This window comes from Silene latifolia, chromosome 11 (genome assembly GCF_048544455.1).
Source record: "Silene latifolia isolate original U9 population chromosome 11, ASM4854445v1, whole genome shotgun sequence".
In the NCBI taxonomy this organism is placed as follows: Eukaryota; Viridiplantae; Streptophyta; class Magnoliopsida; order Caryophyllales; family Caryophyllaceae; genus Silene; species Silene latifolia.
The window spans coordinates 3,301,591-3,319,166 of NC_133536.1; the positions used below are offsets into that span (position 1 = coordinate 3,301,591).

The 17,576-nt window shown below is 34.2% G+C and overlaps 1 protein-coding gene across 1 annotated transcript; it reads left to right on the plus strand.

The window, feature by feature from the left end:
- Nucleotides 1–3,907: 3,907 nt before the first annotated feature.
- On the plus strand, nt 3,908–6,431 carry LOC141610655 (tyrosine decarboxylase-like). The gene is made up of 2 exons (XM_074428852.1): nt 3,908–4,836; nt 5,463–6,431. The coding sequence occupies exons 1-2, from the start codon at nt 4,021–4,023 to the stop codon at nt 6,171–6,173; spliced, it is 1,527 nt and encodes a 508-aa protein (XP_074284953.1). The 5' UTR covers nt 3,908–4,020; the 3' UTR covers nt 6,174–6,431.
- Nucleotides 6,432–17,576: the final 11,145 nt, after the last annotated feature.

Below are 17,576 nucleotides of genomic sequence, written 5' to 3' on the forward strand. Positions count from 1 at the left end.
CATGAGTACTACAGCTCATGAATTTATTTATCAGTTAAGTTAATTAACATTTGCTACTATACACACCACATGCTACTAAAGTATCGGGATAAAATTGCCACAAACTAACATAAGGCCAGATTTCCCAACTTCCCCACTTCCCCCTTCTTGGTGATCCCTTTACCAAACCCATGTAGATAACTAGTTTATCTTCAATGGATCAAATGTCTTACCTACATCATTATACTCTATAGTTTATGCACTCTCTTCAAATTTAATAGTAAGAATATTACTTACAATAAGCTATTATCTCAATCTCTATAAATAATTTACATTTACTTTATTTTATATGTAAGGGGGAAAATAACGTAAATTATTGACTGGTTTGTCTCGGTCATTTGTTTACCTTTATTTTGGTACAAAGACTAAAAAAAAGAAAAGGGGCCATTTGAGGGTAGTGTTATTATAGGTGACAATGCAAGTGGATAATAATAATGAGGTTGGATGAGCAAATGATCATTATATTAGAAACATGTCTATTAGTAAGGTAAACAAAAGAATGAGACATTCAAAAATAAAATAAAATGGTAAATAAATGATTGAGACGGAGGAAGTACGTGAGTAAATATCTGTTTTAAACTTAAAATGTGAAAAATCATAAATAGGATAAAAATAAAATATTTAAATTTTTATCCAATTTATACAACAAAGCGTCTTGCTTGTGATGGGCAGCTAAAGACCTCTCACAAAAAGGGAGAAAGGACAAGGTGGGGCACCCCCCATGTACTTCCCACTCACCTCTCAATGAGTATTTTGTAAGAGGAAACGGTATCCGTTACAAGCTTGTGACGGATATCGCCCGATTGAGTTACATCACTTGTTTTACTCTTACTCTTAAAAAGTAATTAGTCAATAGTATCCTACCGGCTACAAAAATACCACCTACAAGAACTACGCGTCAAACCATGCATGAATATTGTGCATGCAAATTGCAAAAATGTCAATAATCTTGACAATCTTTTGCAAAATAATTAAAGTGATGATCTCATTTAGTAGTGTCGTACTGTCGTATGAATTTGTTCTCCTACCCCTTTATAACATCAGCATTATGTAAAGCTCTTCCAATAATTTTATACTACTAGTACTTAAAATAATACATTTTATAATATTACTCTTTCGTTAAAGATAATCAATAAGTCTTCTGAGAGACCGTTTCTTATTAATGTAATGAGAAACAACAAATAAATAACTAAGAACTAATTAAAAAGAAAAAGATAAAAATTAAATATAAATGATAACTACCTATTATGATTTATGAGAGAGATCTCTTACTAACATTAATGAAAAACCGTCTCTTTTAATAATTTGTAAAAGACAATAGGGATGACGGGACTATTGTTTTTATCTTTTTAATGGGTAATGATAAATACAGCACTAATGACTGTATTTAAGAATTAAATTACTTTCTAAAATGGAATTAAATTAGGAATTTATGACACAATTACGCGTAAATTGATGTCATTAATGCTTGATTTAAGTTTTTCTTTCCTTTTTTGGTACCTTAAATATCATTTTCCTTGTTTTAATTGTAGATATATTTAACAATGATAAATCATAAATAGTTAATATTGTTAATAAACTAAACATTACAGAAACAATAATAAAACAGGACAAAGCTAAGTCAAACAGAAACAATAATAAAACAGGACAAAGCTAAGGCACTATTATTTTATTAATCAAAATATATAGAAAGGTCGTCGACTATTACAGAGTACACAAATTCTCATTTTTGATGTGTTATAAGCTTGTAACGGACAAATATATCATTTATGATAAAATGTAATTATTATCTGATATAGTTACTCTATTATAAAAGGGATATATTTTATCAGTTATAATTTGTGATCCATCGCAAATACTTGCTTCTTATTACACTAATTGTTTTTAAGTGATCGCATCATCGCAATACTAAATTAATGTTTAGGGTTTGTTTGGTCAACTAATTTTTTTGGTCCTTTATTAATCAAGTCAACGAATGTTGCATAGTAAAAGTTAGTATTTTTTTTGGTCTAAAACATTCGGTAATCCGAACCACATTGGGCCGACTAATCCGGATTTCGGGGCGTGTCCAAGGATTATGGTATTTAAACCCCTCCCAATCGCAGTTGTGGGGGATCGATCCGCAGACCTTCCTACCAAGCGCAGCCCCATGCTACCACTGTGCCAACCAACGATTGGTATAGTAAAAGTTACTCCCTTCATTATTTTATATATGTCGTTTTAGAAATTTTCACAAATATTAAGAAAAACACATAGAAAATATTAATGCATTAATTAGTCATATTAAATTACCATTGAGAGTTGGAAAAAACAAAAACTAACGGTTTATAAACTATAATTGGGTTTGTTTTCAAATAATGTCTTTACTACATTAATGCTCCTCCAATAAGATTATACTTCAAGAAGAGATATATGAAAAAATAAATGAGAAGTCCTTGTTTGAATTTATTTTCTTTGTTTATTTAGGTAAAACCTAGAAAATTGTAATCGGGTAATTAATATGGATTTAAGACTAAACGCCATATATTGTGGAAAAAAAAGAAAGTGCTTAAACGACAAATATTAAGTAATGGAGGGAGTAGTATTTGATTCACACATGTATACACCTGAATCTTGATCAACCAAAAGTTAATTTATAATTAATACTCACCTAGATTCTTGAGCAATTCAATTGTCACTTAATTCATATATATCAAGTGAATATATATGAAAAAAAAAATAATTCTTCCACCGTGGTGGCTCTGTCACGATCAATAATTACCTTTTACGGTTTACCCCTTACAAAGAATAGTAAAAGTAAATAAATGATTTAGACGAGAGAATATATGACTGACAAATGCTACAAATTCGATGTTTATACACAAAGATGTAGTAATTTTAGGTTTCCTAATTTCTATATAGGATAAGTGAAGAGATAAAAAAAGGAATGTTAATTGTTAAATTAAGATATTAGAGAAAGGCGCAATATATATAGTTAGTATAGTACAAAATTGTGAGGTTAAAATTTGTGTGAAATTTAGTTCGCAAAATTTCTTATGACACTACTAATAACATTTATTCATTACATACCCTTTTTTTTTCCAATTATCCGAATTCTTGTCCAATCTCCCCGTGAACAACCAAATTCATATTTAAAAATTTGAATACCATATTCTTAAAACTATTACAGTACAAAAATATATACTCCATATAATAATAGCTGAAATAAAACCCTTATATAGTAAATATATTACGGAGTATATATACTAGTACATGTTGAGTATATAATACAATCCTATACCGAATTCAGCTATCATATACTCCGTATTCCTTATTTCCATTTCTTGCTAATTTTACCACTTAAATTAATCAACATTTTAGAATTTTGTCCTCCAATATGTATAAATTCAATTTTTATTTTTCATATTTTCCTATATAATATGTATATACATATATAGATATGTATTCGTATATCACAAATTCTTGTTTTAGACGGACACTTTTGGTCTTATTTGTCAGACGAATAAAATGTTGCCATTTTTTAAGAAAATGTAACCAATTAATTCCAAAATGTTATGACTAGAGGTGTCATTTTTTACCCTGAAAATGATGTGAACAACAATGGTAACATGTTGTCAAAAAATAACAACATTTTATTGTAAAATGATGACATGTTACCCGTCTTATTTCAGACCAAAAGCAATGATCTTAAAAAAAAACGGACCGTTCATATATTAATCTCTCGTATATCTCAACCAAAACACTCCACCTACTTTATTTGTATCCACTCATTATTTTTATTTTTATTTTTATTTATTTTTTGTGGAACAACTCCTTGTTGTCAACTTAAACAACTACACACACTCATCTTCTTATTGGCCTATATATTTAGAAAGTGCTCTTTAATATTTTCTTGCACCATTCTCCTCATACACATTTCTCTCTACCAACTAAGAAATAAATATTTCTTCTTACCATTTTCACATTTTTTTCCCCTCAAAAATGGGTTCATTGGACATTAACAACCTAGAATCATCACAATTGCTTAAAAACCCCCTAGACCCGGAAGAATTCCGAAAACAAGGCTACATGGTCATTGATTTCCTCACTGAATACTTCAAAACTGTTCAGAAGTACCCGGTCCGTAGTCAAATGGAGCCGGGTTACCTAAAAAAACTCATACCCACCTCCGCCCCATATGACCCTGAGTCAATGGAAACCATCCTCAAGGATGTACAAAATGACATTGTACCGGGAATAACACATTGGCAAAGCCCTAATTACTTTGCATATTATCCCAGCAGTGGCAGCACTGCTGGGTTGCTAGGTGAAACCCTAGCAGCTGGTTTTAATGTGGTGGGATTTAACTGGATATCGTCTCCAGCTGCAACAGAGCTGGAGACGATAGTCATGGAATGGCTAGCAAAAATGTTGAGTTTACCGACTTGTTTTACAAAACAAGGTAATGGCGGCGGTGTTATGATGGGGACCACATGTGAAGCCCTATTAACCACCATTGCCGCCGCCAGAGACCGTGTACTAGACAAGGTCGGAGCTGATAATATTAATAAACTGGTGGTTTATGGGTCGGATCAAACACATTGTTCGCTTTTTAAGTCCGCAAAAATAGCGGGTATTTCACCTAAGAATTTTCGAGCTGTGACTACGTCAATAGCTCATGGGTTCGCATTAAGCGCTCCCGATCTTAGAACCGCCATACGACATGACGTCGAAGCCGGGTTGATACCCTTCTTTCTTTGTGCCACAGTTGGAACAACTTCAACTGCTGCTGTGGACCAACTTCGTCCTCTTTGTCAGGTAACCTAGTGCTTGACTGCTTGAATTTTGAATTTGTACTATTTTCCACGTGTTAATACTCAGAATTAAATTTGTCGTTGATCATATGAACTGTCCTACTCCCTGTCAGTAAATAGTTTATGCTGGTTTTGTTTTGCGAGAAAAAAAAACAAAATAAACGTAAATTATTAACTGGGACGGATGAGACGGTTGAATTGAAGTACTTTTTTTAAACAAAACAAAGTAAATGTAAACTATTAACTGCGACGGATGAAGTAATTTTTTTTTAATGCATTTTTTTTGGTAACGCGGAAACCCGCAGCCAGGTTGAATAAGATACAAAGTGGAAAGACTTGACGTAAAATGTTTACCAAAACCCGACATGAAAAGTAGGAAACCGATTATGAAAGATTGTACAAATTTTACGTACAAGTATTATTAACGTAATAAATGTCAATTTTAATATAACACACTGTACTACGGAGTACAGGGTAAATAGTAAGCACGTCTTAATATTGAATTAGAAACGGAAAAAAAATTAATAAACATTTTAAAAGGTTTAATTGAGGTATAAATAAATGATTACACGCTTAATTACGCTCAATCAATAGTTCTATACCTTAATTACGAATTTAATCTAATTCCAGGTTGCCAAGGAATATGACATATGGGTCCACGTAGACGCGGCTTATGGTGGAAATGCATGCATATGCCCGGAGCTCCGGCACAACATAGACGGCGTAGAGCACGCCGATTCCTTCAGCTTTAATGCACACAAGTGGTTCCTAACCACACTTGATTGTTGTTGCCTGTGGGTGCAACACCCAAGTGCACTTATCAAGTGCCTCTCTACAAACCCTGAGTATCTTAACAACCACGCAACCGATTCTCAACAAGTTGTGGACTACAAAGACTGGCAAATCACCCTTAGTCGTCGTTTCCGGTCCCTCAAAATGTGGATCGTGATTCGAAGCTATGGTGTCAATTATCTCCGCGATTTCCTCAGGAGCCATATCAGTATGGCTATCCATTTCGAGGATCTGGTCCTGGCAGATCCAAGATTTGAAATTGTTGTTCCCAGAAGGTTTGCCCTGGTCTGCTTCAGGCTCTCGGCCAAAGCCCTCAATAAGGGCTCTGGCCGAGAGTCAGTCGAGCCAGAGATGCTGAACCAAGTGAATGCTGAGTTACTCGAGTCTGTTAACTCGTGTGGTCGTGTGTATATGACTCATAGCATTGTTGGCGGAATTTTCTTGATTAGGTTTGCGGTTGGTGCGACGTTAACGGAGACTCACCATGTTACGTGTGCATGGAGGATCGTTCAAGAGCATGCAAACGTTGTTTTGGCTCGTAGAACATGACTTAATACGTACGGAACCCAAGAATGTACGTAACATGTCATTTTAAAATGTGTCAATGTCTATTTGATGCATTTATTATTATTATTATTATTATTATTATTATTATTTCCTGCTATGTCATAGCCCTTGTAATTTTATTGCCTACGTGTATTCGTAATAATCGAGTTCATGTCATAATTTTTCTGAATAATGTCAAAGTTCGTGTTGTCACATTCCGAATTTGAGCAATATATTATTAATTATATTGTTTTTGTATTACTTCTTGTGTCTTACTTATTTATTACCTCCAATTTTGACACCTACATTAAGGGCTTGATAGCGATGGGAGTAATTATTAAGGGAGTAATAGAGTTAAAATGAACTAAAAAATGAAGGGAATGGATGAGGGTTGAAGGTAGAAATGGGGAAATATAGTGTAAAATCCCTCCATTAAGGGAGTAATTGTTACTCCCCTCCCCCCTCAAGTAATGCATTACCTCCTTGTGGAGGTAATAATTCCTCCCTTACCTCCTATTTCCACACTCCACAACCACCACTAATCACCAATCTCCTCCCATTTCTTCTTATTTTAGCTCTCATTACTCCCTTATTAATTACTCTCATCCCAAGCAAGCCCTTAAAGAAGAGGAGGGAATTATTTATAGATATAATTATTGGATGACATGCGGATCAAGATAAGATGCCTAATTAAATAATTTAGGAAAAACATTCCTAAATTAAAAATAAACAAATAAATGTAACACCGAAAAATGAAATAGTAAATAATAAATGACAGGATTTGGACGAAGTATTAGTTTATCATATATTATGTTGAAAATTACAATTTACCACGATATACAATTTACCATAATTTCTCCAACTCCCCCATTTTCACTATAGACCCCGGCAATTGACCCCAAAATTTATTACTCCCTCCGTTCCGGTTAATTGTTGTCCTTTGGTTTTGGCACAAATACAAGGAAAGAGAAAGGGGCAAATTACTAAATAACAAGTGAAACAAGTTGAGTGTGAATGATCAAATTGTTCATCAAGTTCATTCTTAAAATCGAAAAGACAACAACTCACTGAGACACCTCAATATGTAAAAGGACAACAAATGACCGTGACAGAAGGAGTATCATTCGCCGGAAAAACCATTGTTCGAAATCGGTAACTGCGATAATTGATTTCGATATTCCGCCCGAAAAATTATTGTAGAGAGCTCGAGGCTCGAGCAGATAAACATGCGGAAGTCCCCAAAACTCTAGAATTAGGATTGTCGTAGATGGCGGGATCGGGTTTTGGGAGGTGCATGTGTAGGAGGTCGATTCGTTGGGTTGTGATGGAGGGTGATGCTAGTGGTAACACTGTGAAACTAGTGATGGAGTTTGTGGTGGGATTAGGTAGTTTAGGAGATAAGAGGTGAGCTAACCAGGGTGGAGAATTATTGTGAGTTTGTAAGGGTAGTTTAGTTATTTCATTGTTTATCCACTTAAAATGTCGAAAATTAAGTTAAATGAATATCAAGACAGAAATACAGTGAGAGTTGAATTGGGGAGTATATGGTAGGAGTATAACTTAGGTGATAATTTGTAATAAACGAAATACTCCGTACATGGTAGTAAATTGTAAAATAGAGGAAATACATGGTTGCAATAAATTGTAATTTTCACTATATTATGTGTGAGCATAATCAAGTAGGGTAACGTGAATGTCATGATGGGATTACATACGTATGATGATAGCTACACTCCGTAAAAGAGTACGAGAAACTAACAACTACTCCGTATTGATGAATAGAAATGGACCATTTTTATTTGTTTTACTTGTACCGTGATTGGTAGAGCTGGCCATCAGCATGGATTGACTATTCCGATTCGCCCTTAGCCCGTTATTTTAGGCAATCTGGCTTGGCTCAACCCAGCCTTAGCCCGAGTCCGACCCGGGTCAAACATACTCCCAGCCCCACGCGGCCAAGCTCAGCCTTCCCCTGGCCGGTTCAAGGCCTAACCAGAAGAGCCTGACCCGCGCCAAGCCCGACCCAACCCGAAGACAGCTCTAGTGATGGATGGGTGAACGCACATTGAATATACAAAATCTTAACTAAATCGTTTTATGGCGAACAACAACCTCATAATTCTGTGTCACTTCCCCTAGTAAACACCTACTTTCCAAAATATGGAAATTGTACTATATAAGAAGAATTAATGTAAACAATAAAACACACATAATAATGAAAGTGGGTCAAGTCACTAAATGTATGGCTTTGATAAAACACATAAAATGCAAATGGAATCTTGAATTGTATGGTAATTCAGAGACAACCAAATAGTAACACAAACTAGTTGATCCTGTGCAACACGGCATATAGATTTTTTAATTTTGAATAAATTTCTTAATAATAGTTATATCTTTTTAATTGTACATATTTCTCGTCATTGTACATTAGTTTGATAAAAAAAAAGGAATGGGAAATTAATCAATGTACTACAATGTATTTTACAGAAAAAAAAAAAAAATTATACCACAAAACTAATTATTTCAATTTATAAATCCTCTCAATTTTCCTTTTTCTTACCACAAAAGTAATAATAGTGTTTTACAACTTTGTTTTATACATAGTATGGTTTAAATCATTCTCAAATATACAAACAACTAGTTTTATGCCCGTGCAGAAAATGCACGGTTTTAAGATTATAATATACAAAATATGTTATATTAATTAATACAAATATAATTAAATATAATACGGTTAATACACATATGTGTTCCATATTAGATAATTTGAAATTTCAATAGTTAGGTAAAAGCGTATCGGATAATATTGTTAGTGACATAGGATAATAATAACTTTTCAACAGTTATTGGCATGAGACGGTCACACACGGTACGGTAAAAATGACCCCATTGATAAATAGCTACAAATATTATTTTAATAATAACCGTCTTACAACCCCTTCTTATTCTATAATTTGTGTTTTGATAAACCCGTCTTATGATTCAATAACAAAATATGAGCCTAAATCTAAACAACTCAACAAACTCCAAGCTATTATATTCTCCTACTCCGTAATACGAATCCTATACTTCCGCCTCCTACCACATAGCCCCTCTCTCCCAAACATTAATACCTCTCATCTGGTCATCTCCCTCATATCACTCCCTCCTAAAGTCCTGATATTTTAGTATAAAAATTAAAAGTCACCACCATTGAAAAGAGATAATATGAGTAATTATTATTTTTTATTATTTTATCATATATCCATCTCCTTATTTGCTTACAAAATTATTTTAATTGTCTTTCTCCTCTTTAATTTTGTAGGACGTTTTCTTTTATTAGCATTCAAGGCATCCCTAATTTTTTTTCCCTCAAATATTCTTGTTAATCGTAGTGAGTTTGTTAAAACGATTTTTCATTCTTTTTTCATTATTAATTTTTTTTAAAATGTTTTGTACTATTATTTTAGTTATTTGTTAGAATTAATTTTCAGAAAATTTACTCGTCTATAATTATTTTGGGTCTTATTTGATGTCTTCTTCTATTTTTTTTTTTTGAATATATTTGTTGCGATTTTAGTATCTGCAATTTTCCCATTTTTTTCCAATAGTTTCAATATTTGAAGTTTTTTTCTTATTTTTTTGTAATTTATTATTTTTTAATGTTTTGAATTATTTTGCATTGATTGATTATGTAAGTTTTCATATTGTAAATTGTAATTAGGAAAGAGAGTAATTAAATAAAAAGTGAACATGGAGGACCCTACTTTTGGGAAAAAAAAGTTTGCTTTTTACAATCTCCTAAAAAAGGGGAGCCAATGAAAAGGCTTAAAAAAACCTAGTTTTTATACTAGGTAGATAGCATTTAAGAGATTTAACAATTTATAATTTTTTATAAATTTTATTTATATTTTAATTAAAAATATTATAGTTTAAATTTTTGTGAAAGTAATATAATTTGATGAATTTAATTTTAATAAAAAGATAATAATTTAATGAAATAAATCATAATTGTTAGTTTTTTTTAGTGAATACTTAATTGTAATTAAATAAAAATATGATTTTTGGAGGGAAAAAGTACGAGATTACCTATTCTTTTAGTAGATAGGTGATGGAACTCAGTTACATTTTCATGTAATGATAGATATAATAATTTCATAGAACAATTTTATACTACAACACCAATGCAAATTGATTAGGTAACTTTATTAACACTTTTATTCTAGGAGTGAACATTAATATGCCGTTTTAAAACGAAATGGATCATCTTCATTTCCTTAAAAAATAGACGTTCATTTTCATCAACCCTACAAAATGCTTTTAAATTTCATCCTACATTGTCTTAAATTTTGTGTCCGTCACTAGAACAAATACCGTCCATTGAATAAGAAATGGTCCTTCAAATCTTTTTAAGAAAAATAGAGATCTATGTTGTACTAAATTTTGGCGTTGTAGTACTAAATATGGTTGTCGTATTTCTGGTGTTATTTAGTCTAATAACTTAATTTGTATCGTATGGGATATTGTAATTAAGTTATTTCTTGGTTGTAAAAAAAAAAAGGATATTCTACGGTGTACCCTCGAGTTTTTCGGTTTTCTATGTTGTATCCCTACATTTTTGAAATTCTATTGTGTACCCCTGAATTCTATACATTAGTCTATACCATGACCTTAATTATTGTCTTTGTTAGAGCATCCACAATGGTAAGCTAGTTGCTACTAGCTTACTTTTGCCACATAAGATTTTCAAGTTAGAATATTTGTAAGCTACAAACTACTACAATGGTAAGCTACTAGCTTAGTGTTGTAGCTTAAATGCACCATATGTCAACTACCTTGCACAACACTCTTTCAATTAATAAATTTACTTATTTTACCTAGAAAATAAAAATTAAAAATATTTAGTGTCGTTTTAATTGGTAGATTTTTTCTTGTAGGCCCATTTGAGCTACTAGCTCCATGAAGCTACTAGCTCAATTTAAGCTAGTACATGTAAGAGCATCCACAATGGTAAGCTAGTTGGTACTAGCTTACCTTTGCCACATCATTTTTTTGAGCAACAACAATTTCAAGCTACAAGTTACTCCAATGGTGAATCCAATTTAGTATTAGCTTGATGAGATCTAACTAACACACTTTTCTACTTCCTCCGTTCTTATATGATGTACCCATTTGTTGAATATATGAGTGTAGTATTTTAATAAAATGGGTACATCATATTAGAATGGAGGAAGTATTAATTTATTTAATTCTTAATTACTAAATAAAAAATAAATGAGACAACTATTTTTCTATTGGTTATATTTTCTTGTGGGACCATTTGAGCTACTAGCTCCATGGAGCTACTAGCTCAATTTAAGCTAGTTGATGTGGAGTGCTCCAATGGTTAAGCAAGTAGCTTGAAATCTTTTTTATTTGCAAGCAAGTCCTTTTAGGTAACCATTGGAGATGCTCTAAAGTGCTCAAATGGTTAAGCAAGTAGCTTGAAAACTTTTTTATTTGCAAGGAAGTCCTTTTGCTTAACCATTGGAGATGCTCTTAACTTAACTTCTTAATTAACCTATTAACCATTTATTTATCATTTTAATTACTCGATAACCTACCCATTTACTTATTAGTTCGCCGAATAACCCATTAACCCACCAAATACAATACGAATCGAACTAAAAATTGATCAAAACTCCATTATCGTATCATGAATCATAACGGATATTTTTAATAGTAGCTAGTGCTCATCAAAAGTGATTTGTGATGCTTCTCATATAGGATGGTGATATGATACAACATTAATGAGTCCGCATAAAGGTCAAAGTACGGTTGTTCGATAGTTATAAAGTTAATTGAAAGTTCAACGAGGTCATGAACTCATGATGGAGAAATAAGTAAAATGTTTAGGGGTATAATGTAGAATATAAAAAAAGAAGGATATAATATAAAAAGCTAAAAAACTCACGGATACACCGTAAAATATCCCAAAAAAAAAAAAAAAAAAAAATCGTCTCCATGATTAGGGTGTTTTGTTGATGTAGATCGATGTTCATATCAAAGGGCCATATGCACATGCCCACTTACACATCTCAACAAAATTTGGAGGCCTGGATAAATAGTGTACACACATTGTCCAATTAAAAACGTGATGTTTTCCCTAGTTGAGAGAGTACACTTTAAATCTAAAAAGATCTGGAATTCGATTTCGATTTTCAATTTCTCAGTGAAGTAGGGATAATATGAATGTGTGATGAAGGGACTGGGTTCCCTACACCCGTGATGAAGGGACTAGGGATACAATTAATCTTCCTCGTGAAGAAAATATTATTCTTGACCTACCTGTCTGTCTATTAATGTGGGTATCTCGGTATTAAACAAACATTTGTGATTAGGAAAGTGTGTTAGAACTTAGAAGCTATGGATACATCTAGGTCATTTTGATTTTCTAGATTTATACCACATAGATTAACATAGATTCGATATATCAAACTTTAAAACTGTTTTACTGCTTAAGTATTTTCTTTAATGACAGCAACAACAATGTTGTATCGAAGCGGTCTTTACCTAGTAATCAAGATTTGGATATATGGTTCAAATCCCCCGTCCCAACATTGTATTGGGCTTATGGCTTATTTTTTTTTTTTTTTTTTGAAAAAGATCATTATCATTAATAAAAAGTCATACGACATCTACAACATATGTCAAGCTCGATCGGATACAAATCGATTACAACCATAGAAAATAAATTCTTGTTCAAAAAATGAAACACTGCAACAGAGTCTCTATCATCGATTCGCCGCAAAAGGCTTTCATCCATAAGAGGGTCTCCGAATCTTCCTTGACGAGTATCCATTTCTTCTGACGTGATTGATTGTAGCCATGAATCGGGCAAAATATGTAAAACCATATAACGATTTATAACAACGCTGATCTTCTGCGGACTTATTAGAAAACTGCAAACGAACCAGAAAACGAAAGCTCTCAAACTGAAAGAAGGACACCACCGATAGACGGGGACAGAGCTCTTATGGCTTATTTGATACTCTCTTTTTTAACACACCAAAGGTAACGTAAGGAAAAATGAAGTATTTAAGAAAATGTGGAAAAAGTAAGGGTAAAGAGGGAAATTGAGGTGAGGTGTGTAATTGTGGGTTTAATTATGAGTTGATAGGTAGGATATGTAATGACATTTTATTTAAATATAATTAAATAAAAAGTTTTTTTGATAGAAATACTCTAAACTACTTAAGTACTTCTCAAAATACTCCAAATTATAATTTAACTACAAATACACCTAACTATTACACCTTTTCTCTTTGTATAAAATTAGTTTTTTATTGACCTATAACAATAGGTAAACATAGACCTGTACTCGGACCGGGCTGGGCTCTTCTGGTCAGACCCGGGCCAAGCCAGAGGGATGGGCGTGGTTCGTCGGGCTGAGATATGCTTGACCCAGCCAGGGCCCGAGGCAGGCCAAAGGCGGGCTGAGCTGGAATTTTAGGATCCGGAGCAGGCCCGGGCCATGACGAGCTAAGGCTACGTCGGGGCGGGTCCTGCTAAGTTACATAAAATAACGGGTCAGGGCGGGTCGGGTCAGAGCCGGGTCGGGCCAACCGGTGGAGATGACCAGCTCTAGGTAAACACAAACGTGGACCCCACATCAAATCAAAAATATCAATCATCGTCTTGGGTATTAGACTATGGTGTATCATTTCACTCTTTTCCAGACAATAATTTTTTTCATAAGTTAGTTGGTGGAAGGTGTGGTACTCAGCTGTACCGATTATGAGAAAAGGTGACATTAAAATTCGTACCCTGATTCGGGGTAGGTGGGAGCTAACAGATGTCATGTTCATCCCGAACTTGAAAAAGAAATTGATATTTGTTGGAAAGCTCGATAAGCAGGCTTTACAAGGTTGTCTTTGTGCAAAGTCAGTGACTTAAAGGCAGAAGGTGGTCCGAGAAAGCACAAGGTGAAACTGGCACTCTCAAATGTGTGTGTGAAAATTCAAGAAGTTCTAATATGGCATGTAAGGGTATTCGTTTAGGTGGGAATGCACGCCCCGAAAAACGACGAATGAAGCTCGACAAGTATGGTTGCCGGTGAGAACAAACTTGAATGGCAAAGGGTTAAGGTTAGGTAGTACCTTGGCTAGACTCTTGCATGAGGCATGAGTTGAACATGGTTGCATTAGGTGGAAAAGGTAAAGTTGATGTTACCTCCATAATTGTCGGGATGTGGGAGAATGTTGGGATTAATTCCCTTCATTATGGAGTGATATGTTTCATGATAAACATATAAGAATGAAGTTCTAACTTACCGAAACTTACCTCTTCTTTGAGTATGGCTATCAATACGAAAATGTTACAAGGAAGTTATAGCTTTGGCATTTAGCTATAAAAGAATGACAAATGCTATGTAATTTTTATCCTCATATTGTGATCGGAGTGATCAATAAAATTCCTAGTGCGACTATAGTAATGATGTAGCCAATTTGGTGAACCTCGTAAGTATTGTCCTTTTTATTTTTCCGGTTCTTATATTTATTATTATGTGTGTGGCTCATACCAAAAATCCCTACACAATAAAACACACATATAATGATAAAAGTGGATATTCCAACATTATATTAATGTTTTCTTGGCCGTAGAGAGAGAAAAAAAAATCCAAAAAAAAACCCCCAAAAATCGATCACCTCCTCGCTGACGACTACTCCGGTCGCCAGCGAGGCACCTTAAACCCTTTATATTTCCGGTTCTCATCGTCATCCGGTGAGCTTTTCCGTGTTTGAACCGGTTTCTTTCTTAAAGGTTTAGATTTGATCCTCTTTTGTATATTTTTTTTACTCGCTTTTGATCGATCGCTTCTTGCTGTGGTTGGTAAATCCGTGGCTGAATTTATCACCATCTTTTTCGACCGACTTTCTTTCGTGTTGGTATTCGTATGCCACTTTGTTTTTCTCGGTTAAGTTTTTCAATTGAAACCTGGTTGCCCCGGGTTTTGTTCAGTGTTGAGGGGTCTGCTCTCGTTTTCTGAGTTTGGCCATCTTTCTCTTGTGATTAGTTGGTCGAGGTGTTGGTTTTTTCAATTGTGATTTCAGCTGGGTTTTTGGTCAGTGGTGAGAGACTATTGTTCTCTTTTCATTGATTTATGATTAAAATCGGGGTTTGAAGTGTATGTGTATCCACTTCTTCGGTATTATAATTATTTCTTTTTTCTACCGGTCACTATAAATTTCTTGAAACTTTTGCTTGTGCCCATGTTAGCGATGGCCCCGATGGGTTTATGGAGAATGATGGGGATAAAATGTTAGGCTATTTTATGAAAATGCTTGGGGTCAGCTTGGTTAGCCTTAGCTGAGGTGAGGGAGCTTAAAGATAAGGGAAACAGTTATTTTAGGAAAAATGACTTTGATCGATATAGCCGCAGCGTGTTACGATGAAACTTGTAATCTGCTTAGTCTGAGCTTGGGAAATATTGGAGGTGAAGATACCCAATTATTATCTGACCTTGATGTTTCCCTAATTTCTAATATAGCTGCATGTGCCTTGAAACTTGAGGAATACAAAGCTGATACGGGTATGTGCTCCATGATTTTGGACACATGTCTTCGTAAACATTTTTTTGAAGGACGGTTGCTTATATAAAGTTGAAAAGGTTTTCGTTAGTTGAATTGGATTTGGTTGAGGCCTTAGTTGTTGAACCTAATAATAAGGATGTGTTAAGGGAATTAGATGTGGTGAAAGGTCACCTCCTCATCAAGGAAAATGGTAAAAGAGTGTTGGAGGTTGCTACTGAAGATGGTGGGACAGAAACAATAAGAAGCATGTTCATATCTTGGCATCTGAATTGAGTATAAAACTATAAATGATAGTGAAAGCGTGATCACAGAGGTGATGGAAAATTATAGTGATGCGAGTATTAAGGAAAATGAGAGTGTGAATATGGAGGTGACGGGGGGCTCAAAATATTTGTGCTAAGAAGTTAGTTCTTGAGTTCTCCAAAAAGGGAGGTGGTGATTCCCGTCTAAGGATCCCCGCATAATCTTATAAAAAGTTGTTGGATGGTAAAAAGGTGAGGTTTTACCGTAAATGTGATTTGTCAACTTCAATTTTAACAATTCGGATTCTTAAGAGTGAGGTTACTAAGGAAAAAGACAGTATAAGAGAACGATGTAAGAAGAAGAAGAAGAGGAGGAGGAGAAGGCCTAAAAAGTGGAAATCTAAGATGATGGGGGCAATGAAAGACATGACTCCTTCTGATATTATCAATGTGAAATCTGTCTTTTCTAGTGGAAGTTTGAACGCATCCTCTACTCAGGCCGTCACTTCTAATGCGTCTACAATTTGTGACAATTTTTCTCCTCCGGGTACTCATATCCCTCGAGATAACATTAGGGATGTTGATAATGATCCAAGCGTCCCATATCTCTCCGGTGAAGGATAAGGCTACTTTTATTTACTCTCCAGCTCCGAAGGATTCTAATGACCATCATCCTTTCATTTTTTCAACTCGTCCTAAGAAGTGTAAGATTTACTCTTTTGAGAAAACCATCATGCGCCCTTTATAAACCCGTGCTTTGCAAGTACCCCTCTGCTCATCATGTGCATGAGAAATGGAGAATGGCCATTTCCAAGAAGAATCATAGCCAATTGGATGAATCTCCAAGACACAATTTATCTACTTTCTCCAAAAGTAGATATCTCTCCCATAAATTTCTATGTCCTCGTGGCGTAAGTGTGTCTTGTTGCAGGTACTCTCCTAAGGCTCAAATGGCGAAGGAAAGAAAAGAAATGACATCCTCAGCGTACTACTCCAGCGACTCTTGAAGAAACCCCGTGTTTTAAGAACTCCCGCCCCTAGTTTAAGTTGTTGTATAATAATGTAGTGTTTGCACCTGATTTAGAGATGTAGGTGTGCTTTGTATAAGGCACTTATTTTTATAGTTGCCAAAAAAAATGATAAAGGTGGGTCAAGTCGGTAAATGTATGGCTTTGATAAAATGCAAATGGATTGGACGGTAATTCAGAGGCAACCAAATACTAAGAAATGAAACTTAGTTATACATTTTTATGTAATGATAGATATAATAATTTCATAGAACAATTTTATACTACAACACCAATGTAAATTGATTAGGTAACTTTATCAACACTTTTCTTCTAGGAATGAACATTTATAGGTAGTTTCAAAAGAAATGGATCATCTTTATTTCCTAAAAGGAACTAGACGTTCATTTCTATCCATGCTACAAAATGCTCTTAAATTTCATCCTACGATGTCTAAAATCTTGTGTCCGTCACTAGATCAAATATCGTGCATTAAATAAGATATGGACCTCCAGATCTTTTGAAGGAAATAGAGATCAATTTCCGTCTCATCAAAGAGCTAACCACCTTATAATCTCATATACCTTGCTCATGTATAAGGTGTGT